This window comes from Oryctolagus cuniculus, chromosome 6 (genome assembly GCF_964237555.1).
Source record: "Oryctolagus cuniculus chromosome 6, mOryCun1.1, whole genome shotgun sequence".
Taxonomy (NCBI): domain Eukaryota; kingdom Metazoa; phylum Chordata; class Mammalia; order Lagomorpha; family Leporidae; genus Oryctolagus; species Oryctolagus cuniculus.
Window position 1 is genome coordinate 102,316,586 of NC_091437.1, and position 24,992 is coordinate 102,341,577.

A 24,992-nucleotide genomic window follows, 5' to 3' on the forward strand; every position below is an offset into this window, starting at 1 on the left:
GAAGGGGGCAAAAGCAATGAGTGGAGGTTGAAGTGCATTGCCATTGGCAACCCTGTTCACCTAAAATGTAACGCCTGTGACTACTACACCAACAGTGTGGATAAATTACGCTTGCATACCACCAATCACAGGCACGAGGCGGCCCTGAAGCTCTACAAGGTAAGCAGTGACATCCATTTCCGCTGGCACAGAGCAGACAAGGGAATTAACCGTTTCAGAGCTTGGGGCACAAATCTGCAAGTTCAGAAAAGAGGAGGGGGTTGGCAGAAGGGTCGGAAGAAGGGTGAGATGCAGCAAACGATATTGAAATACACGGCACTGGAGAATTTATTGAAGATGCTTGGCTTATGTTCCGTCTGTACTTCTCTCAGTGGTCTTAGTTGCTTTACTGGCTTCCCTCAAATAAAAGAACTTCTCTAGGCATTGTCATATATAAAATCATGCTTTCTAAACTTATTTATTGCTTTTCTTTTTCTTTCTTCTTAACATAGCACGACTCTTGGATAGTGTTAAGGGTTGTAGGGAGCAAGGCACAAAAGCAATGTCCTACTTTTGTGAATGTATCACCTTTTGTCTGGAAACAAACAGTGACAATCCAAAGCATACACACACACACACACACACACACACACTTTTTTTCCCTGTGTGTTCTCAGTAAGATTGAATAAACACACTGTTCCTTAGCATCCGGTGAAAGTGGATTCTGTTTTTTTTTTTTTTTTTCTTTTTTGGACATGACTATTTTCCCAAGTAGTAATGTTTTCATTCTCCCAAATGGGTGTGTTATAGATAAACACACTCATAAAATGGCAAGGATGCTTTTATCTTTACTGGGAAAAACTATGCAGATGTAATGGAAATGTACAAGTCGTGAACACCGTTTGCCACACAACTTGTCTCGACTTCTTCTGGACCCTAATTACTGATTAATATATTTTTTGCAGTTTGTTCACTAGGTTGTCTTGATTGTCTTGGTTCATGTACAAATGTAACATATTCATTTCTATGATGAATAACTTGGTAACTTATTAAAAACTTCTTTTTGTCTAGAGGATATTAAAATTCAGAAAATATTGCAAACCATTAGTCATTGTAACAAGCTCTAAATATGATTACAAAATCCATTTTGCAAGTGTTATCTATTGATTTATACTAGAAATCAGTGATAACTATGCTATCAGGAGTCAACCAGCGATTATAATACCTATAGCTTTTCTAATACTGCTTAAAATTACAAACACACAAGAGGAGCAGGTTGTGGATGTTTAGATTAGGGGCAGGGCTTTTTTATTTAGGTTTGTCTAGTACTGTGTGTTTGAGCTGTTTCTTGAAGTCCAAATTCTAGATGGATGTAGTGTGCAAAAAAACCTAAAGACTCAGTGTGAGAATTTGTAACATTGTTCCTGTGATATTGGCACTCTGTGGATCAATAATGAAAGCATTAGATTTGGGTTCCACAGTTTGGGGGGAGTGCAAGAAAGATGGAAAGCTTCTAGGTTGACAGTATTGAGCATATAATATAAAGGATTAATTGTATTATAATTCATAGGGTTTGCAGCAACAGTTGACAACCGTTCAATTGTCTACTTTTTTTCTGTTGATACCTGACCTATTAAAAGTTTCAGAATACCTCGGAGAAAAAAATAAACATTAAGTTTGCATAAATAATAGATTCAGACCCCGGGAGCTATGTAGAATATTCATAAACTGCGTTTATATTCACGCAGCTTCTCTAACACTTTAAATTAGCTTGTTGTGAGTAGAAGATATAAATGTAGAAATTTTTCTATTTTATTAATCTCAGGTGAAAACCTAAAGAGAGGTGGTATTACTGTTCATTTTCTCAGGAAAGGTTATTTAATCTAATTGTTGGAGGATTATTTAAACATGTGGAGGAGTATGTGTTCAGTTCATCCAGTCACTCCATAAGCATGGATTGACGGCCTCACTCTGCAGAGGATCTTTCTAGATACTAGAGTTACTCTTGGAGTTTGCTTTCAGGGAGAGTTGGATATTGTCTTTGAATTTATAACAATCAATTGAAATAAAAGCATGAGTAGAAAGAGGGCTTTAAAGCAGAACACTTGAGATTTCACAACCAGAAGGTGTACTCTTACCTTAAAAATTGTATAAATCACATAAAAATGAATTCTATAGTTGCTTGTCTCTTAACTACTCAAGTATTTTTGTTTAGCATAGCATTTAAATATGGCTAGCAAGCATACCCAACATTATTTGAATTAACTTACTTTGAATTAAAACAAGATCAAAGAGAAATATTTGAGATATTTATTGAAACTTAATGTTCAACAATCCAGCTCTGTTCTTTTGTATTATCCTTCAAGGGGCATTCATTATTTCTCACAGTAGCTAGAAAAATACTCCATACTAGCAATGTGTTGAAGATGATTTCTAAACTGATTTCAGAAACTGTGTTTCTGTGAGTCAGAAATAGAGGATTTTCAAGCACGGTAATGAGCATATTAGCAAGCGTGGTTGGCTTGTGTCGGCAAAATAAAATTGGTTCACAAGTAACATTAATTGCTTTTAAATGAGAACCTAACAAATTGGCCTGGGTCTGGGAAAAATGATGTTTTATAATATGGCTGAAATATTAAAATTGTACTTAAAATAGTTTCTGAGTTAATGACTAGACAATAATGTCATATATAAAATTTATTTTCATTAGGAGTTTAATTTATATCATTTTGCATTGTGAATTATTTAGCGATTAGGGGAAAGTGACAAGTTAGCAGTTGTAAGACAAATGCAGAGCTGCAAGAAAACAGCTTTCCTCGTTATTGACAACATATTGATTCATAACACTGTGAATGTGGTGATGTGTCATTTCTATTTGAATGGACCACTTTACCTCTTGCATTGTCAAGCCGAAGCAGACTTACCTAAAAGAAGTGTGTGTCCTTATGCTAGTTTGGGGAGGTTAAAAGTTAAAGGTTAAGGGTTAGCTTAAAAGCATCATCTGCCTAGCTGCTTAACTTTAAACTGATCAATTTAATGAAAATCTGTTTTACAGATGTTGTTTTAATGTCTTTGGCAGGATTTAGGCAGCTTTAACATTAGACATATGCTAGTAAAAATTATTTCTTTAGTTGACCAGAACAACACCTTTCCTTTTATGTTTAAGGTAGAAGACTTGTGGGTTATGGTATTTTGGCAAAGAACCCAGAGGCAGAATGTGTTGATGATCTTTCCATATGGACTTAAAAAAAAAAAAAAAAAAAAGAAAAAGAAAAAACCTTTATGTCTATTGCTAACGATGTCTGCAAAAACAAACAAAGCTGTATTCACTTTTTGGCAGTGCTATTTTTCCTAAGAAATTTTGTAAAAAAAATTGTTACTGTTGAGAAAATCTTACTCATTTTTTCAAGTAAGTGTCTGGGAATTGCTAAATAGTATTAAAGTTTGATTTTTGCTTCCAGAAGTTTTAATGATGAAAGAAAATTGATGTAGAAAAATAAAACAAAAATTGAAACTGTGGATTGCCCACACTCTTTGCTATTAATGTATGTATGAATATATATTTACAGCAAGGTTAATATAAACTAAATTCATAGATAGCTACAAGTGGTCATATATATGACAGTAATTTTCAGGTAACCAATGTAATAATCACATTTTCCTAATTCCATACTGTTGCATTCTTTACACATTTTAGTTAATTGATATCCATATAGTGGCTCCTCAATAAATACTCACAGCATGATTAATGACTAATGAATAACCTGAAGAATGTACTAAAGAAATCTCTTTGCTTCCAGTTCTTATTTTCAAAAAACACATTGTAATTTGGTCTACCCTTAAATGATCCCAAACTTTTTCTGTAGAGCCCAGTAAAAAGGTATAATGAAAACCATTTAACACTACACAGTCAAACTGAGGAAGGACAAGTGAGGTTTTGGCAATATTTCAGATTTGCAGTTTAGTTTATTCCTGGCTCAGTGTGGTCAAGACTTTTCTGGCCAGCTGATTGGTTGACCCATCACTCCGTGTAGTGCATGCACATGCTCTTGCTGCACCTGCACTTCAGCTGTTCTTCCAATATTATTTGTATTTTTAAGTGAGATGTTCACTGCTTTGCTAGTTCAAAGTCAAAGCTTAATTATACTAGTTTCCACCCCCCCCCCTCCACCCGCATCTGCTGGTAGTAAATAGTCTGTCTGAATTCCATAATGCTGTTTTCATATTTGGATTTCAAATTGGCTGAGAGCAGTGAAAAAAAAACACTTGTCTCCATGGTGAGCAAAGGAACACACGTGGGATTTAGTCCTAGGTAACTTCTAGTGTAACATTCCCCCAAGGAACATTTTTTGGGTTTTCTCATTATCCATGTTCTGGATGAAAGAATCCGGGTTAAGAACTAAAATCAAGGTGTGGGGGAGGGTCACAGAGGAGAATGCAAGGAGGTACATTGGGAAAAGTCTGTGAAAAGGAAATAAAAACATGGAATAATTAGCTTGACCTGCCGTTCTGCTGTTTTATTAGTAGGAAATAATAACCTGATCAATCGGAAGTTAACAAAGAGTCATAGAATAGATATTTTCATTTCAATAGGCCAGAGTCCAACTTTGCAATTTAAAATCAAATATACCAGATATGTACCTTCAATTATTGAACTGTCATTGTCCTGGTGTGATGGTAGAAGGGGTCAAGAGATAGTGTGGTACACATTTGCATAAAAGCCATTGTGCAGAAGGAAATTGGAATATGTATGTTTCTCTATAAAACCTAAACAGTGTCTTCGTAATCTTATTTTAGTCATTTGTTTAGATGAAGAAAGCTGTTCCCAGAGATAAATAAAAGTTATTCTTTTCTAAACATTCTTTTGCTAAACATTAACCTGAATATGGAAATTTTTGCACTTTTGTATTAGTTTCAGATTTATGTTCATTTCAAGCTTGAAATGTGGTGTGAAATTTAATTCCAGTTACAGGATTTGTTTAAAATAGGTAATCAGAACTCAAATTATTCTATTGTATTCTCATATAAAAAGACAAGGGAGAAGTTGACAAAATAGTTTCTGTAGTTGAACAATGCATGCTTGCATAATACTTGTAACTAATAAATACAGATCAAATAAAGAGGAGTTGGTTAGTTAATAGCAATTAATAAATCACTGGTGTTCTCAGATCACAATGTAATTGGCCAGTTCTATCGACTGAAGCTTTGCATTTGCTGAAACATATCCCAGTGTGGTAACATAGCTACATCAAATCAGATGGGGACTTTCTCAATACAGTCATAAGGTAAGGAGTATGTTACAGTGTGAGCTGAGAACCCTCTTTGTACTCCACTAGAAAAATATGATCAAGGATCTATTGAACTATAGGTAGGAAGGTAGGTAGGCATGTAGATAGATAATAGATAGATAGATAGATTGGATTTGTGTCAATCTCGAGAAGGATTTAGATCAGTGGTGGACAATTTAGCTTAGTGGTTAAGTTGCGTAGGTTTCATATTGAGCTACCTGAGTTGGATACCCAGATCTTGCCCTGACTCCAGCTAATGCAACCCTGGGAGGCAACAGTGATGTCCCAGGTAGCTGGGTTCCTGCCACCTGGCATTTGTCCATCCCAGTCCTACCCACTGTGGGCATTTGGAGGAGTGAATCAGACTGTTTGTCTCTTTTTGCCTCTCAGATAAATAAAATTGTTTGAAAAGAAAGATTTAGACAAGATATTAGCAACTTATTATAACCATGTCAAGACAAAATAAAACGATTTTTGGTGTGTGAGGCTGTTATCAAATGTAGACAAAATTTAAAGAAATTAAGCTCTGTCATTGGAGCTCTCTATTAATTTTCTGTGTGTATTTTTTAACAAATGCTAATTGTCTCCCTACACATCAGGCACATGCTATTATGATATTCTCTCCTTATCTGAAATCCATACTAGTTTATCTCACCTAGACTTTTTCTTCATGGCAATGCTCCATGTTATAAGATTACTTGTCTATTTCCCTAAAGAAAACTAGCGTTCCTTTAGTTAAGAGGAAAGAGCCATTTTATAAAAGTTGATTTGTGCATCCAAAGGTGTAAATTTTTCAGAGTGTATTTTTTAAAGGACTGTCTAATCTGGATAAACTTCTAATATTGGAGGAGGTGGAGTGATTATGTTAGAGGTCAGGGTTAGATAGGGTCATGCCCCTCCTTAAGAGCTTCCTTCATTTATTCCTGAACACACAACACAGACAGGCATATGTTCAAACTAGCATGCCCTACGCCAGAAGCAAAGTCAACAATTTGGCACTATCCTTCAGAAACATGTAAAATCATATTTCATGATTTACATGCATTAAATTCTTTGGTAGCCTGTTCATCCTGTCTTGTGAAAAATAGGTATGATTTAACCAAAGGTGATAAATAGCTTCCTTGTTATCCACCCTGAGATCATGTAGCTAATGCAGACAAAGGTGTTATCTCATAATTGACATACTCTCCTTGTGTGTTTCTTTCGCTTACATTTACTTGTCCCCGTCAGTAGAGCTTGTTGAAACTGCTGAAATGTTCAAATGGGTGCTGGGATGCCATGCAGTAGTGCAGCCAGAGTCATATGTTAACCAGGCCTCACACTGCTGAAAGGGTCTTGGCCCGGGGTGGAGTGAGGAGGAGCTGGCATGTGCACAATGACCGCGGTTCGGCTTCCAGAACATCTGGCCTGCCTGAGTTCTACTGGAAATGCTTTACTAAGTTTGCTTTGAGTCTGAGCCTATGCTTAGGCTGAGTTCAATTAGATGTGGAGATTTGTTCATGATTCAGATAATTCAAGGTTTCCCCTCTACCCATTTATCAGAGAGCATGGGAGGGTATGATTGAGCCAAAAAGTAGGAAAGCAACAATGGAGGCAGAGCAACCTAGAACATTAGGAAACTTCCAATTTTTACTTCCAATAAGTACAGAAATATTTATTAAGCACTTAACAATATGTGAGGTTGGGTCCCATTCATGTGACTGGACATAAGCCATTTTTCTTAAGTGTTGCTCAAAGAGAGACTCTCCTATGAAGATGATTCTGGCAGGTTTATTCTGCTTTCCAAAATACAGGTTAGAGTTGGTGGTGAGATATCAGGGATATAATAAAATGAAGGGTTAAATCTATACACCTAGCCACTGAAAGTTTTCATGCCCTTTTTTCCACAAATGGTTAGTCAAAGTGCTGAGCGTGACTTGTCTCTTGAGTCATTTGGTAGACGTAGCGCAGTATTACATGTATGTCTTAACTTACTCTTTTTGCCCTATTGCAGAGCAGGACTTTATAGATCAGTTTATGACAAGGGTTGGAGGGGGAGAGGAGAGGCATTTGAAGGCAGGATAGAGCTTTTCTATTAGTTGGAACATGAGGATGTTGCTACTAATGTGTGACATAGAAAATGAAGAAAAGCACTTACTAAAGAATGCAATATGTGTCAAATTACAACTTCAGCCAACCTCTTCATAAAACCAGGATGTTAATTTAGTATGACTGTTGGGGAATTTCTGCAAATTCAGTTTACAATAGGGTCAGAGAGAGTTCTGCTCAGAGACACATTATTGTAATGACAATTTACGCGGCTCTTATCACAGATAACAACAGTCCAGTTTGACAGTATTTTATTTCACTTGGTTTTTATAATCATTTACTAATATTCTATTTTTCCTGTCTTTAAGGAAAATGACATTTGCTGTCTTGAATGTAATTCTTAAGGGTATTAAATGTGCACCTGCAAATATGAAAGCATATGTATACTTTCGACTCAGATTTTCCTAAAGCCTTTCTTTTATTGGAAATATTAGATTGCATAATTATAATATATACATATAATTATAATCTAATATTATAGATAATATTAGATAAATCTCCTGTTGCTTAAGGAACAAATATTATAGTCATATTGTCCCATCAAGCAATTTTTAAGTAGTGCAGTAGAAGTTTAGTGGCGAAAAATTATTTGTTCCTGAATAATGGCTAAGATAAAATTTTGTGGAAAACATGGCTGTGAGTAGAAAGGAATGAGTTATTGATAGATCCAAATGTACCTATATTCTCCAATTTGTGAGGAAAGCTTTTTTCTTTTTTGTTTAGTAAAATTTTATTTATTTACTGAAAGAAATGGTGGGGGAGTGAGAGGAAGAGCTATCTATTGAGGGAGAGAGAGAACACTCTCTTTCCCTGTTTCATTCACCAAATGGCCAAGCACTGGGCTGGGCTGAAGCCAGGAGCTAGCGACACAATGCACATCTCTCATGGGGGTGGCAGGAACCCAGTTACTTGACACATCACCTGATGCCTCCCAGGATTGTATTAGCAGCTCCCAGGTGTGTTTGCATTAGTAAGAAGCAGAAGACAGGAGCTGGAGTCAGGTATCAAACCCAGGCATTCTGATATGAGACAAGGACATCTTAACTGCTAGACTAAACATCCTCTCCCTGCATCCATTTGAATATATCTTATTAGGTCAAGCTCTTTTTAGTGAGTATTTCTTAGATAATTAAGACAGTATGCATTTTTATTAAATAATTTAAAAAAGTGAAGTAATCATCCAGATTATTCAATGATGATTCCATGTGTCATTTTTATTCATGCGTTCACTACTGTTTTCCCCCAAATTATTTCCTTTCAGTATTCCTGTAAGTGCAGCTGACATGTTTTCAGATCCTATGCTGGTGTTTTCATGATACTGCATCATACCCTTTGAGGCCCCTTTCTTCAGGTTCCTCCAAGCATTCTGGTAGACATTTCCTTGTCAGCTGGTGGAGACGAAGCCTTTCCTGCAGTGTTCTCTTATAGATAATATTCTCTGGGGATGGGCCTGGGACATACGGATGAGTATGGTTATAAGTAGAGATGGCCCCACATACTACAATTCTTCCAAATTTCGTCATCTGGAGGATAATGATGTTTGAAAACTCTCCTCCTGTATTATCACAATAATAACATGGACCACAGGTGAGGCTGTATTCAGTTTCCTCCAGTGACTCTAGTTAAAGGCAAAGTCAAACACAGGTGTTTTAAGGGAGGCAGCTTCTTCATCAGGCCCTGCTACCCCAACAACTTTGCAGCCCCATGTCAGAGCCCCCTGCTCTGGCTGCTGCATTCACCACCACTGTCCCTCCATCCTTCACACCGCAGATGTCAAGAAGGCCTAAGTAGGCAGTTAGGAGCCATTGCTGTGGCATGGCTGGTAAAGCTGCCACCTGCAGTGCTAGATTCCCATATGGATGCCTGTTCATATCTTGGCTGCTCCACTTCCGATCCAGCTCCCTGATAATGCACCTGGGAAAGCAACAGATGATAACCCAAGTCCCTGGGCCACTGTACCCACGTGGGGCACCCAGAAGAAGCTCCTGGCTCCTGGCTCTTGGCTCCTGGCTTCAGATAGGCCCAGCTTCAGCCTTTGTGGCCATTTGGGGAGTAAACCAGCAAGTGAAAGATATCTCTCTCTCTCTTTCTCTCTCTGCCTCTGCTTCTCTGTAACTCTGCCTTTTAAATAAGTAAATAAATCTCAAAAAAAAAAAAAAAACATTAAAGTAGGCAGTTAGGCCTGGCAATCCAGCTTGTTCCCAGCACCTAGGACAGTGGCAGTATGTCTGGTTACGTGGTTGTTTCCAGTGAGAGTTGAAGTGCATTGCCTAGCCTCAAAGAGCCACCACAATACTTCCTGTTGACCAGGGTTTTACTTTTCACATCTCCAGCCATTTGCTGTCCCAGCATCAGTCACATTAGCCTCCTTCAATCTTTGGGCAGCCAATCTCACAGATGGATCCATGATGAGAAACAAAGCTTCAAGCAGGACCTCTTCATTTTTTTAGGGTGGGCACTCAACTGTCTTTAGCTCAAAATGACCATTAGTAGGGCTGAATTAAAAACACCTCTTCAGGATCCAGCTCATAGCAGGAACCATCTTCAGGAAGCTCTTTAGTTCCCACAGCCAACAGCAGTAGTTGGGATGGCTCAGGAGTAAAGCTTTTAAAGTTTTAAAATGTTGATTCTTAGTTTGTGGCTATGTGTCCTGTGTCAAGAAGAATCACATTTATAGTGAATTGAATATTTATCTATGATTTAAGCGATATTGGGAAGACTGTTAACAAAAAATCCATTCTTCTGATGCCCGATTTTCTGTCAACTGTGAAACTCTATTGATAAGTGACTTATCTATTTATTACCTTTTACAATGGTACTACTTCCTAAAGAGAGACCATAGAAGGGGCTTCAGAAAGCTCATGGGATTGAATATTATGAGAATGTTATGCATGAATTTCAAATTTTCATGCACCAAAATAAACATCTTTTAATTTCATTTTCCACATTTTGAAGTACTCATGTGTATTGACAACAATCAGAGTAAGTTAAAGACTTTTTGAATATTATTTCTTATACTCTTTCTAATGAGTAAATGTTATTCCTGCTTTGACAGATGAGGAAAGAGTTTCAGAGAAAAACTCTTTTCTCAAATCCTTACAGACAATAAAAGCCTATCCTACAATTATAATCCTTGAATCTTCTCAACTCATGCCCTCACCTGCATCAAAATGCTTTATTAGTAAGAAAACTTACTGTATTTGAGGTCAGCAAAAGCAGAGTATGGCAAGGGAGGAAGGCTGGGAGCCTCGGAGGCAAACTTTACAATGTTGTCCAGGGCTTGATGATTTTGGAATTCACTTTTACTCCCTTAAGCTAGCAGATCTGCTTAAGCACATTGCAGATGCAGTATGAACCCACCAAGGGATTCAGGTGCTTGTCTGCAGTCTACTGGAATGAAAAACTCACACCCACTGGGTTATCTTGAAGCTAGAAAGAGAATTTGCTAGTTAAAATTATTACTCATGCATTTCCTGTCACGACACAATTCTCTCATTAAAAAAAAAAAAACCTTCTTTTTACTGGCATGTTTAGGTGTTTGGTATATTAAATGGAAAGGACTAATAGAATATTTATTACTTGTAGGGCCGGAGCTCTCAGTGCTTGCAAGTTAAGCACCTCTGGAAGCTGCCTTAATTCATTCAGGTCACCAGGGTAGCTCAGCAGTAATGTACTAAATGGTACCCTGCTGACCTGAAAGAGGGCATGTGCCTCCCTGAGCATTTAACTTACTTCACTGGAACAACCAGAGCACAATCTACTCACTGCCCACAACCAGTCTCCTTCTTTCTCTTTTTCCCTGGCATCATTATAGTCTCTAGAGGAGGCCCTGCTCATTTGTCCCTTAGAATTTTTAAAATTATCTTGTTTCGGATTATTTGTATTATTAATTTTTAACTTTTTTATTTCATTACTTACTTCCATCCATTTAGTTGCAAGAGTCTAGGGACTTTCAACATATGTTGCTACTGCACTCTCTTCACAATTTTGCTATTGATTCCACATAAAGCCTGAAATCTCGTTAGAACTATTTACAATGAGGGATTGATGTTGTGGTATAGTAGGTTAAGCCACTGCTTGTGACATCTTCATCCTTTATTCAAGTTCAAGTCCTGGCTACTGTGCTTCTTCTGATCCGGCTCCCTGCTCATACACCCAGGAAGGTAGTGGAAATAGCCCAAATACTTGGGTCCCTGGAACCCACATGGGAAACCAGGGTGGAGTTCCTGGCTCCTCGTATTGGCCTGGCCCAGTCCTGGCTATTGTGGCCTTTTGGGAAAGTTAACCAGTAGGTAGGAGATCTCTCTGTCTCTGCATCTCTCCATCTCTCTCTGGCACTCTGACCTTCAAAAAAGAACTACTTACAACGGTTGAACTTAGGGACATTTGGAGAAATCTTGCTTTTCTGAACTGGCTACCTCAGACTGGTAAAAAAAATTGTCAGTCATTTACATTGATGCAATTACTCAGATTTATTAATGAAAAATTTTTTTTTTTTGGAAAATAAGAATCATCTTAGTTTTGAAATAGGAGCTCCCAATAACTATAGCAGATGTGTGTGAAGCATGTAGGGATGTTTTGATAACTGTACTGTGCAATATCTTTCAGACACTAAATATTTCTAACTATCCATTTAGCAGGGCTGAGAATAACACTAGTAGATGTCCTGAGGGCCGAAAATCATTCATTGTTCAATTGCAGGGAAACAGGGAGCAAGTCTAATTGCCATCACCTCTGTTAGAGAGTCAGTGTGCAAGACTGCCCCTTAAAATCAAAGTATTTTTTACACTTACTATGGAGTAACAGAGTAGCTGACATCAGTGATGGGGGAAGGGGAAAAAGTCCCCATTTTTATACCAAATAAGTACTGTGGGTTTGGTTTTATTTTTTTGGAAGAGATTAATGTACTAAAATAGGAATTATGCAAACACTATGATTTGTCTTTGGACTCTCTTTGGTGAACTTATATTACACAATATTTTTAAAGGTAGAAAACTCTCCTATTTACTAAGGGATGTTAATATTACTATTTTTCAAACAGAAGCCTTTTGAGAAATAATTTAGCTAAAAGAAAGTGCTGCTTTATTATTTTCAGTTTAATATGATTTTTATTAGAAAATTAAGTAATTATAGGTAATACATTTGGGTAGAACAGCAGCAGTAACAACTTTTTTTTTTTCATTGTGAGTTTTTCTTTCAAATGTACTACCCAGTCTTATAACCAAATTCTTTAAGCATATATGTTACAAGAATTCATGAATAACTTTTTTCTCCCCCAGAGAAATACAGTCTTTAGCTCTCAGTTCCCTAAATATTAGAAAAACTGGGGCGGATGTTTGTCCTAGTGGTTGAGACTCAGGTTGGGATGTCTGAATACCATATCTTAGGGCCTGGGTTCAGGTCCCCGCTTCACTCTCAACTGCTTCTCCCTGCTAATGTACAGCCTGGGAGACAGCAGGTGATGGCTCAAGTGATTGGATCCCTGCAACACATATGGGAGACCTGAATGGAGTTCTCAGCTTCTGGATTTGGACTCACCCAGATGTGGCCATTGCTGACATTTGGGGAGTGAACCATTGGATAGGAGCTTTCTGTCCTCCCTCAATCAGCCTACCAAATAAATTAAAAAAAAAAAAAAGAAAAAGAAAAACTAAGAACTATTATGAAGAACTATTTAGTTTTTAGAACATTCATATTTAAGATGCAGATAGAAGTACAGGCCGGCGCCGTGGCTCACTAGGCTAATCCTCTACCTAGCGGCGCCGGCACACCTGGTTCTAGTCCCGGTCGGGGCGCCGGATTCTGTCCCGGTTGCCCCTCTTCCAGGCCAGCTCTCTGCTGTGGCCCAGGAGTGCAGTGGAGGATGGCCCAAGTGCTTGGGCCCTGCACCCCATGGGAAACCAGGAGAAGCACCTGGCTCCTGGCTTCGGATCAGCGTGGTGCGCCGGCCGCAGCGCGCCAGCCGTGGCGGCCATTGGAGGGTGAACCAACGGCAAAGGAAGACCTTTCTCTCTGTCTCTCTCTCACTATCCACTCTGCCTGTCCAAAAAAAAAAAAAAAAAAAAAGATGCAGATAGAAGTACAGTCTTTAATTCATAAATGGGGAAATGTCTTTCTAATTATCCAATTGTTCAGTTTTGTGAATATTTATTTAGATGTCTGTTTCAAATAGGCTGTCAAGTAAAATATTTACTTATAGGTTCTATAGCCTGTACTAGGTTATTTTACTTCTGCTTGTAGAAATGTGGCTATTATTTAATAAAGCAGCTTGATAACTTATTGAAACAGAAATGTATTAAAATTGATATATATATATAAACATATATACATACATAGAAATACATATATGCATATACTTACTAACATTATGTATGTTCAAGAACAGTCATGTTTTACTTAAGGGAAGTATTTTCTGAAAAATGCATTGTTAGGCAATTTTTTTAAAGATTTATTTATTTATTTGAAAGTCAGAGGAGAGGCAGAGAGAGAGAGAGGTCTTCCATCCACTGGTTCACTCCCCAATTGGCCACAACAGCTGTAGCTACGCCGACCTGAAGCCAGGAGCCAGAAGCCTCCTCTGGGTTTCCCATGTAGGTGCAGGGGCCCAAGGACTTAGGCCATCTTCTACTGCTTTCCCAGGCCATAGCAGAGAGCTGGATTGGAAGTGGAGCAGCCAGGTCTCGAACACACTCCCACATGGGTTGCTGGTGCTTCAGGCCAGGTCGTTAACCCACTGTACCACAGTGCTGGCCCCAGAAATTTTTTTTTTACATTTTATTTCTTTATTTGAAAGCAAGACAGCATTAGACAGAGCCTTCATCCACTGGGTCACTCCCCTGAAACCAGGAGTCTGGAATTCAATTGGGTCTCCCACATGGGTGGTAGGATCCAAGTACTTGAGCCATCACCTCCTACCTTCCATGGTACACATCAATGGGAAGCTGAAATCAAGAGTAGAGTTAAGAATTGAACCCAGGTACTCCAACATAGTTACTTCAACACAGTTACTTTGATATGAAATGTGAATGTCCCATTTTAACTGCTAAGCCAAATACTTAACCTTGTCTGGCAATTTTGTCATTGTGAACATCATAGAGAGTACTTAAACTAATAGAGTTATAACATAAATAGGTTATATAATCTTATGGGACTACCATCCTTAATGTGGCCCATTGTTGATTGAAATATTATGTGTAACATTACTGTGTGTATATATATGGATAGATAGATAGAGATAGATAGATAGATCTAACTCTGTGTGTGTGTATAAACTTTCCAAAACATGGACAATTTAAATCTCTCAGCAGATGAAAAAAATGTAGATATATTCAGATTGCATGTATTAGGTTATCAAAAAGGCAAAATGTCAGTTCCCTAGTAATACTATGTATATATCTAAGGAAACCACATTACAGGTATTTTACTCAAACCTTGGAACAAATTGTATGAATGAATGTGTTTGGGCATGACAGAGAGAAAAAGAGAGGAACAGACCATAATAAATGAAATGTATTAAAAATCGATGAAGATTATGGGTTAATCATTAAAACCCCTGTTTCGCTTTAAAGTAAATCACAGAAATCTCTTCCTGCACATTGTAAGTGTTCTCAGTCCCTGGAGATAATAAACCTTTGATGATGTTGTGCAAGACTCGTCAACAAGCACTAAAGTTGGTTCTGAATGTACACATGACTAATCAAAGCTTCAGGGAACAGGATATGATTTGGCAAAAGTGATAGGTTCTCCAAAAATAAATTACTTTACTAATTGTGGAGCTGCATTAAACATTTTTACTTTACAAAAGGCAGATCCAGAGCCCAAACAGAGTAGAGACCCTTTTGCAAAGGCTTTCTACTAAGTCTGTTAAAAAGTATTTTTAAAAGCAAAACTTTTCTCAAATTAGCATCTACCTAATTGGATGTGCTCTGTGTTTTGGGTATTAAAGTCACAACAGTGTCACAAGATGCTGAGACTCAGAAATATCCTTGAAATTCAAGGAATTAATAACCCAAACAAATATCTTCTTAAAGTGACTGTCAGATATCCATACTGGGAAAATGATGGAATAAGACAGCAATCTCAATATTTAATCATGATTTTTATTTAGGAAAGTATGACTTACAATATCAGGAAAGCAGTTGTAAATTAGAAAGGGCAGTGAATATTGAAGCCATTTCCTTCTGCTTTGTTGCTCTTTGTTTTTTAATTTGCAATAATTCATAGACCATGCAACTTATCTATTTAAAGTACAATTCAATGATTCTTAAAATTAGGCAACCATCACAATTGGTTTTAGAATATTCTCATGATCCCCCAAAGAAATCTTGTACCATTTTTGCTGTCCACCCCCATCTCCCATCTCCAACCATCTCTCCCCCTGCCCTAGGCAACTGTTAATTGCTTCTGTCTCTGTAGATTTGCCTATTCTGGACATTTCATATAGATGAAAACATAGTATATGAGGTCCTTTGTTACTGGCTTCCTTCATTTAGCATTATGTTTTCAAAGTTCAACCATGCTGTAGTGTGTTTCAGCACTTCCTTCCTTACTACAAAATCTCTACTGTATGGGTGTGCTTTATTTTATTTGCCGCCCTCTGGTTGTACATGTAGGTTCTTTCCACTCTTGGCCATAATGAAAAATGATGCTACAAACATCTATATTCAAGCTTTTTTAAAAAATTTCTCTTGGATATATACCTCGCCATAGAATTGCTGGATTGACAATTATTAATATTAACTGAAATCTCAATAATGCCAGTAATTCTTATTTTATACCTGGTCAACTACGTTCTGCTTTAAAAAATACTTATAGGCCGGCGCCATGGCTCACTTGGTTAATCCTCCACCTGCGGCGCCGGCCCTGGGTTCTAGTCTCAGTTGGGGTGCCGGGTACTAGTCCCGGTTGCTCCTCTTCCAGTCCAGCTCTCTGCTGTGGCCCGGGAGGGCAGTGGAGGATGGCCAAGTACTTGAGTCCCTGCACCCACATGGGATACCAGGAGGAAGCACCCGGCTCCTGGCTTCGGATCGGTGCAGTGCCGGCCATGGCGGCCATTTGGGGAGTGAACCTTTCTTTCTGTCTCTCTCTCTCTCTTACTGTCTAACTCTGCTTGTCAAAAAATTAAAAAAAAAAAAAAAACTTACAATTTTTTCACTCTTCCAATGCTGCATGTACATCTTCTGTTTTCCCTGAAAGACCAGCTATTGATGACATTAATATCAACATTTATTGAGCAGATATTTGGTGATGGCAAAATAATGTTCTAAATTCTTTAGATATATTAACTCATTTAATTATCACAGCTACCCTTTTAGGTACTGTTACAATGCTCATTTTAAAGACAAGGAAACTAATGCAATGAGTTCATTAATTCATCCATGATCACATAGTTGGTAACAATGATGACTGAAGCAGACTTTGAATGAAAACTGCCTGGTTTCACTACCCCTGGTGTTACATCATCTCAGTGAAGACACTGCATTGAGATTGGAAAATGGTAAAGGAAAGACCTGTAGGTGATAGAAGGAGAGAGAATCAAGGGTACAATAATAGTTGTTCTTTGAGAAAGACATGTGTCCCCTGAGAGAGGAATGAAAGAAGTAATAGATTTAGAGAATTGGTGGGTAGGAGGAAAGCAGGGGATAGTAAATTAGAAAAATCATCCGTAATAGCAAAGAAACTTCAGCTCATTTTTATATCTAAATTTAAACAATTTATTTGATTCATTTACATTGTTTGAAAAATATCTTCAAACAGGATGGCACCGAAGCTCAATAGGCTAATCCTCCACCTCTGGTGCTGGCACACCGGGTTCTAGTCCCGGTCGGGGCGCCGGATTCTGTCCCGGTTGCCGCTCTTCCAGTCCAGCTCTCTGCTGTGGCCCGGGAGTGCAGTGGAGGATGGCCCAAGTACTTGGGCCCTGCACCCCATGGGAGACCAGGAGAAGTACCTGGCTCCTGCCATCGGATCAGTGCGGTGCGCCGGCCGCGGCGGCCATTGGAGGGTGAACCAACAGCAAAAGGAAGACCTTTCTCTCTGTCTCTCTCTCTCACTGTCCACTCTGCCTCTCAAAAAAAAAAAAAAAAAAAAAAAAAAAAAAAAAAAAACTGTGGCTGGATGCCAGAGGTGAGAAGGAAAGATAAAGAGAATGGAGTACAATTCTTGTCCTCAAGAAGCTCACCGGTTTTTAGAGAAAATATACAGTTCTTTTTCTCTGTGCTTAACTTTCCCCTGTGGGATGTCCCTGTTCACAGCCTTCCTGAATTCTAGGCATTTGTAGAGACATTTTTAGTACTTTATATAACACGTTTTTGTAGTGTTTACTCCTTTGTATCATCTAAAGGATTATTATTTAGAATTCATATTGTTGTTGGTGGGGGTCGATTAGATTCCAGGAATGCCAAATGTTGATGGAGTGGTGGTGTGTTTCTCCACCAGTAAAGACGCTGTCTCATGGGGGAAAGATAGTGCCCAGTGACAGTATAATCAAAGTCTTCTCTTTCTTTTGCCTCTACCTCTATACTTACGTGATGTTTGTGAGCGTGTGACTTCTATAATTTCATAATGCTAAAGACATGGATAAACTGAAATATGTCTTAGTGTTTTTCTTGCTAAATGGAAGTATTTCCCGCTTTTATTATTATACAAATATAAATATAATTTTCTTATTTTTGATGAAGGAGACTAGGCATTGTATCATATGAAATAGTCTTCAGATTTTATCTACCACTATTTCAAGCATAATACTATTTGATTTGAACAATGATTAATGTCCTGTAAGTTTCTAATTTCCAGAGACCTACCTACCTGATCTTCATAAGGCCCAATGACAGGTAGGGTGAGGTCAAGGGTTGGGCTGCCAATATTCCTGCAATGAGAACATTTTTTTTATTCTGTTTAATCACAAAACTAAGTTAAGAGGAAATTATGCAGGAAAACATAATAAGCTGTCATACTATCTCATGCTAAAATATTCTCTGGTGAGTTTTTTTGAGTTTGAAAAACAGTGAACCTAAAAGATTGCCTACTTCAGCATTTTGTCTATGACTGCTTGATGAGCTGAATAACCATTGATAAGGTGAATATCAGTTTTTGATGCCCTCTAATTGTTAATGCATTAGGGGTGAAGTGTGGTGAGAAGCTGTTAGGTGATGTCACAGAGAAATGCAGAGAAACTCCCTATATTGCTCTGTAAATCAAGAAAAATTTAAAGGAACTTGTCTCAAGGTATCCAATTGACTCTCTTTCTTTACATGGTTTTTTGCAAACATTGCTGTGCCTTAGTTAATATATTAGTAAATGGAAGAAAAAAGCACTTCACTGAATTCCATAGATCTTAATTAAGGTACAAAAACAGCTTTAAAAAACACATTTTGAGATGAAACCTTTTCTTATATATGGAAAATATTGCTCAGATCTTAGTACCTCTACTGGTGTTGCATTTTGTACTTGGAGATAACTTCTGCTTTTTTTTATTATTGGTAAGGCATTTTCTTTTTAATTTCTATAAGCATACTGGTTACACTATTATCTGTAGTACTTGTCATTTCTAAAAAGCCATTCTTAACTTTTTGCTTTTCTATTGGCCTTCAACTGAAATTTTAAGAGGAATATAACTATATTCATCTACTTGAAAATAGGTGAACGTAGCAACTAGAAAATAACTATTTGTGTATCTTTTATGTGCTTTCTTTCATAAAGGTTTGCCTGCAGAAGAGGAACTTTGTGTTATACTTTTAAATATCAGTTTTCAAGCCTGCCAAGTGTGAACTTGCAAATGAGTCAGTAGTGAGTAGAGCTCATAGCTGAAACACAAGATTAAAGCTTCTGTATCTGACATTAATTTTACTTTTACCTTTGGGATGATGACAATTTTTTCATCTTTAAAATGGGTTCTGAGTTACTCTTAGAATTATAACATGAGCATTAACTTAATGGTCTTTGACATCTTTATTTTATTTTATTTTTTTAATAGGCAGAGTTAGACAGTGAGAGAGCAAGACAGAGAGGAGAAAGGTCTTCCTTCCGTTGGTTCACCCCTCAAATGGCAGCTACAGCCTGCGCACTGCGCTGATCCGAAGCCAGGAGCCAGGTGCTTCCTCCTGGTCTCCCACGTGGGTGCAGGGCCCAAGTACTTGGGCCATCCTCCACTGTCTTCCTGGACCACAGCAGAGAGCTGGACTGGAAGAGGAGCAACTGGGACAGAACCGGTGCCCCAACCGGGACTAGAACCCAGAGTGCCAGTACCGCAGGTGGAGGATTAGCCTTGTGAGCTGCAGCACCAGCCTTTGACATCTCTTTTAATCACTTCTGTGGGTCTCAGAACTGTGTATGCTATTTTAACAAGTATCTCATCTTAAATTGTTGATGTAGTAATGCATATATCAACTTTCTTGCTTTCCATTCTTTTGTGTAATCCATAAATCTATGTTTTTCTTCTAAACATGAAGCAGAGTGAAAATATTGGAGAAATCACTGAACTTCCTTTTATTTTCTTGGCTTTATTGACAGATTTGATCACTTATTTCATTTATTCATTCATGGTATCCCATACAAGATAGACACAGGCCTTGCCCCTGGTGGAGTTTATGGTTTAGTTGAGAAGACAAACAAGCATTAAATATGTAATCACATACTGAACAAATAGTTGCTTACTATTGGAAGCACATGACATAATTAGTGTTTTTGATTTAGAGATTCATTGTGCATTATTATCTTGGGATTTGTATAAATCGAATTCTTCCCCTAATCTTGGGGAAAAAGTGAGGAATTTGGATGAGACCTTGTGCCAGAGTATTTAGAAAGACAGTTAGGGTTGGCCGGCTCCGTGGCTCAACAGGCTAATCCTCCGCCTGTGGTGCCGGCACACCGGGTTCTAGTCCCAGTCAGGGCACCAGATTCTGTCCCGGTTGCTCCTCTTCTAGTCTAGCTCTCTGCTATGGCCCAAGAGGGCAGTGGAGAATGGCCCAAGTGCTTGGGCCCTGCACCTGCATGGAAGACCAGGAGAAGCACCTGGCTCCTGGCTTCGGATCAGCGCCATGTGCCGGCCATAGCGCGCCGGCAACGGCGGCCATTGGAGGGTGAACCAACAGAAAAGGAAGACCTTTCTCTCTGTCTCTCTCTCTCTCTCACTGTCCACTCTGCCTGTCAAAAAAAAAAAAAAGAAAGAAAGAAAGAAAAGAAAGAAAGAAAGACAGTTAGGGCCTTAGCTGAATTGATTCCACTGGGTATCAGCTGTCATGTAAGGAAAAACCCTGCATTTGCTAATGATACTTTATCAGAGAGCAGAAACTTTCAAACATTTGTGGAGTCCTGAAATGTTTATGTGAAAAGGTATTCTAGAAATGGGAGTATATCCATTTGACAGGTTTGTATAGATTCTAATACAGAAGGTTGAATTAGACTCCCTCTTGGACTTTTTTACAACATACCAATTCCAAAATCACAACCTCTACAAGTGTACCCCATGGTCATTATGAACAGCCAAGTCTGGGACCACTGGACTAGAAGATTTTGGAGGTGTCTTGTGGATCTGAAGATTCCATGAGCAGATGGTGAACATGGAGTTATGTGAATCTCAGCTATATTGGCATCTATTGGCGTCTATTCCTCTGATGTTTAGAAGAGAGAAATTTAGTCGCCTCTTCTGTGAATCCCCTCCTATGACAATTTAGGATTTTGCTAGGGTCTATTGATACCTCATACTCTATCCAAGTAAGTCACTGAAGGTAATACCTTCTGTCTTGTGCATTGCTTTACCTCTAAGGACAAGAGTCTGACATGTTTTGATAAACAAAAAATATCCCACTACTGTAGGAAAAATGGCATACCTTTGCAGAGAAAAAACTTTCTTACAAAACAGCTAATTTTTTTGTTGTTCATGGTCTGGCATTGTATTGAACTTTGGGCCATGAAACTACTTTCTGATTCCAGAAGTCAGTAAAAAAAAATCCAAGGCCCCTGGATTGAATTTGTAGGAATATCCTCTCAGTAAATTTTTAGAATCATGCTTTGCCTCATCACAGCTGCAGAAATCCACTTTCCTTGTACATGAAGATATCTCCAGGCAGCAGATATATAGTGTATTTTCTGAACAGGAATCTTATAGGTCTCAGGAGAGCCAGCTTCCACAGGCCCGCTGGGTTGCATGCTCATTTGTAGCTCACTGAAATGATTCTGCAAATTTTTGTTTTCTTGCTAGTCTAGGAAGATAGATGCTGAGGTTTGTTTTTGGAGTTTTATTTCATAATAAAATATATTTTCTCTTTCTCTCCGTAGATATGGATATCTACATATGTGAAGTATATATGTGTGTATGTGTAGATAAGTTGTGTATATAGATGAGGGTGTATGTATATACCACATAAAGATAATTTCATGAGCAACAGAATGCACATTGTCATAGGATACTAGGCTGGAAAAGTTACTGTCTGCCTTCAGTAGAAAGAAGGGGCCATCGAAGAAGGATGTACTTTTCTCTGAAGGGAGGAAAGAACTTTCATTTTTCTTATGGCCTTGTCTGATGGAGATTGTGGACTCAAAAGGCTTCCATTGCCTTGGAAGCTCATGTCAAGAGCCTTGGGTGGTCACTGACATCATACATATGAGTGTTAATTGTTAAATTAACAACAGGTGTCACTGTGCAATTACTCCCCATGCAGGACCTCTGTCCTCAATGAGTTGTACTATGAGAATTAACTGTAAAACTTGTTCTCAAACTGTTTTTATTATTTTCTATGTGTGTGTGCGCGCACAAATTGTTGAAATTTTTGCCTAGTATAGAGTTGGTCGTCTATGTATAAAATTAATTGAAAACTAATCTTAATGGAGAATGGGACTGGGAATAGGAGAGGGAGGAGGATATGGGGTGGGAGGGTGGGTATTGTGGGAAGAATCACTATATTCCTAAGGTTATGAAATTTGTACTCATTAAATAAAAGGTTTCTTTGGGAAAAAAAGTTATTATTTGCAACTACCTTTAAGTTAAAAACTTGATCTCTGTTTCCTAAATAGGCACCCCTTCTATGGATCAACTTAAAATAATAAATTCTGTGCTGGCCACAGGAGTTTCATTTAAGGGAAAGAGAAAGAGAGGGGAGAGAGAGAGAGAGAGAGGGAGAGTCTCATCCCCTGATTTCTTCCCCAATTGCCTGCAGTAGCTGGAGCTGATTGGACCAAAGCTAGGGGCCAAGAACTCAGTCAAGGTTTCCAATGTGGCTGGCAGGGATCCAATCCAGGTCTCCCATGTGGCTGGCAGGGACACAGATATTGAGCTATCATCACTGCCTTCCAGGTTCAGCCTTGGCAGGAAGCTAGAGTCAGGAGCTGGAGCTGGGAATTGAACCAAAGTTCTCCGACATGGGACGTGGGCATTCTAATCACTAGGCTGCTCTGAGCTGTTTTTAAAAATTGATTTTTTATAAAATGCCAATGCCAAACTTTGTCTGAGTCTCACTGATGATGTACCCTGTATCCCAGAAAAGGCCCAAACAAAACGTCCTATTATCCTCAAAGACTGAAAATTTAGACTAATAAAAACAGCTGGATGATTTAGTTTAACAATTGAATCATTTCAAGATTTTGCAATTCAGTGGACTTGATTACTTAGTGATCATTACTTATCAATCAGTGGACAGAAGTTTCTTGCTGTACCAGAGGTGTGCCCTGTGCATTTTTGGTTATTTTAGGATAAATTCAATGAGCATCTAACTGTACTATAGACCTTAATGAGTTTGTACTTAAATAAAAGACACAATACATTGTTGTATGTTTATGTGACCTAAAGCATTTTGCACTGCTGTGACAGATATATCATCCTCTTGTGCCAGCACAAATGTAGGGACATTTCATAGTCATAATCTGTTAATACCAGTTAGAAGTGTCACAAATTAAAGCATTAGTGGATTTGTGTTGCTTGAGGAAGCAACTGATATAAAATTCCAAGGGGTTGAAGGAGTGGGGCAGACTGTTGTAACACAATTCTATGTAGCATGTGAAGTCTCCAGGATGGTGGTATGCACTCTTTAAGTGCACCTTCATATAGAGCTCCAGTAAATAGTTCACTATGCAAAAATATCCTTTAATGATGTGTTAGGTCAGACATGTTTTAAAGAAATATTTGGGGGTAATTAACAGACAGCAAAAATCAAAAGAGGATATCCTTTATTTTCAAAGATAAATTTGTATTGCTCTGTTGAAAATGTACATTTGAGGTACAGACAAAAATTTCTTCCCAAGATTTGAAGAAATGTTTTTTCTTCATTTTCAGTTGTTTTTTTTTTTTGGGGGGGTGGGGGTTGGTTTGTGTGTGTGTGTGTGTGTGTGTTTATGTAGGAAGATCTGTACTTAAATAAAGTTAATGATTTTCAAAATACTGTTTTTTTGAAACAGTAATAGTACTATGTTGATATTTTGGTCAAATCATTAATGCTATCTTAATAAGAGACTTGTAACTTCGGAATGTGGAAATGATGGTATAAATTATGGAGTAGTCAATTAAATCTTTTTAATTTTATTAGTGGCTGGAGATAGTAATGCATTATTATTGCTGCATAGTTTTGTTTTTGCCTAAGTATTTAAATGAATTTTAATATTTCCCCTTTTTAGCCTATAGTGTGGATATATTCAGAGAGAAAGTTATATCGAATAACAATTATAGAGAACGTGATGCCCTGGTTAAAATTATATGAACATTGAACTACAATGAGAGTACTAAAAGTATTTCATCCCAATTGTAGAATATCTTCTGTAACTATGTAAGGGCAATATTTTTTCCAATTATATCTGCTTTAGCTTGCAAATGGATTACCTTATAAGAATCTTACAAGGCAGAGTCCAAAATAATTGAAAATGTGAGGACAGATAAGTCGGGCATATAAAAAAGCCCTGAGCAAATTTTTTTGAACAGCATTCACAGAATAGGAAAAATTTTTTTTTTATCTGAACTCCTGCATTGGTCCAGATGAACATTTTAATGCTTAGCATCATGATGCTTCTGATTGACAGGCAGTGCCTACTGCATAATTTCTAGCTCACTTCTCCAGTGTCTGGAAGATTACATTTTGACTGCCCCAATATTAATAACTAGATTTGATCTTAGGCCTATCCAAGGTCATGGGAGCTGGCCAGGTCAGCCTGTTTGTCTGTGTGCATGAACTGTGACATCTATTCAAAGTGACAGGTAGAGGATGGGGGTGGTAAGACAAGGGTGTTAACCTTCAGCCCACCAAAAGCAGCTTCTTCCTGCTGGGAACAAAGAGTCTCAGGGGCTATCACTACCTCTTTTTTTCCCCCAATGCTCATAATATTTTCACAGAAGATGACGCACCGTTGAAGGAATGCATTTCAGAAGAGGTGAATTACTGAAATCATCTCAATAAAAATAGAATAAGTTATATTCTCATCCTTGTCCAGAACTTTTATCTACATTTAATAGTGCTGTATGTGGATTGATTCTGCATGGCTTTGCTCTTCCTTAAGTAAATGCCTCTATCAGCTATCCTAGAGTTTGGCGTCATTTTGTTCCTGAAATGTTCCACTTTCGTGTGTAACATAGCAACTCTAGAGTGCTGGGTGAGACATATTTTAGAAACCAGATAAAACAACTGTTGAAACTTTCAAAAAAGTATTCCATCTTAA

At 38.0% G+C, this 24,992-nt stretch overlaps 2 protein-coding genes across 8 annotated transcripts in view; one reads left to right on the top strand and one right to left on the bottom strand.

Annotated features, from left to right (window-relative positions):
- Nucleotides 1–24,992, bottom strand: part of PEX2 (peroxisomal biogenesis factor 2) — a 754,438-nt gene that overhangs the window by 427,239 nt on the left and 302,207 nt on the right. The gene's annotated exons all lie outside the window — the stretch shown is intronic.
- ZFHX4 (zinc finger homeobox 4) overlaps nt 1–24,992 on the top strand; it is a 202,357-nt gene that overhangs the window by 26,545 nt on the left and 150,820 nt on the right. For all 5 annotated transcript variants that reach the window (XM_002710646.4, XM_070075243.1, XM_051843852.2 and 2 more), the window contains exon 3: nt 1–159. This exon is cut by the window's left edge. In XM_002710646.4, coding sequence (XP_002710692.2) covers nt 1–159 — 159 coding nt within the window. The remainder of the gene's footprint in view (nt 160–24,992) is intronic.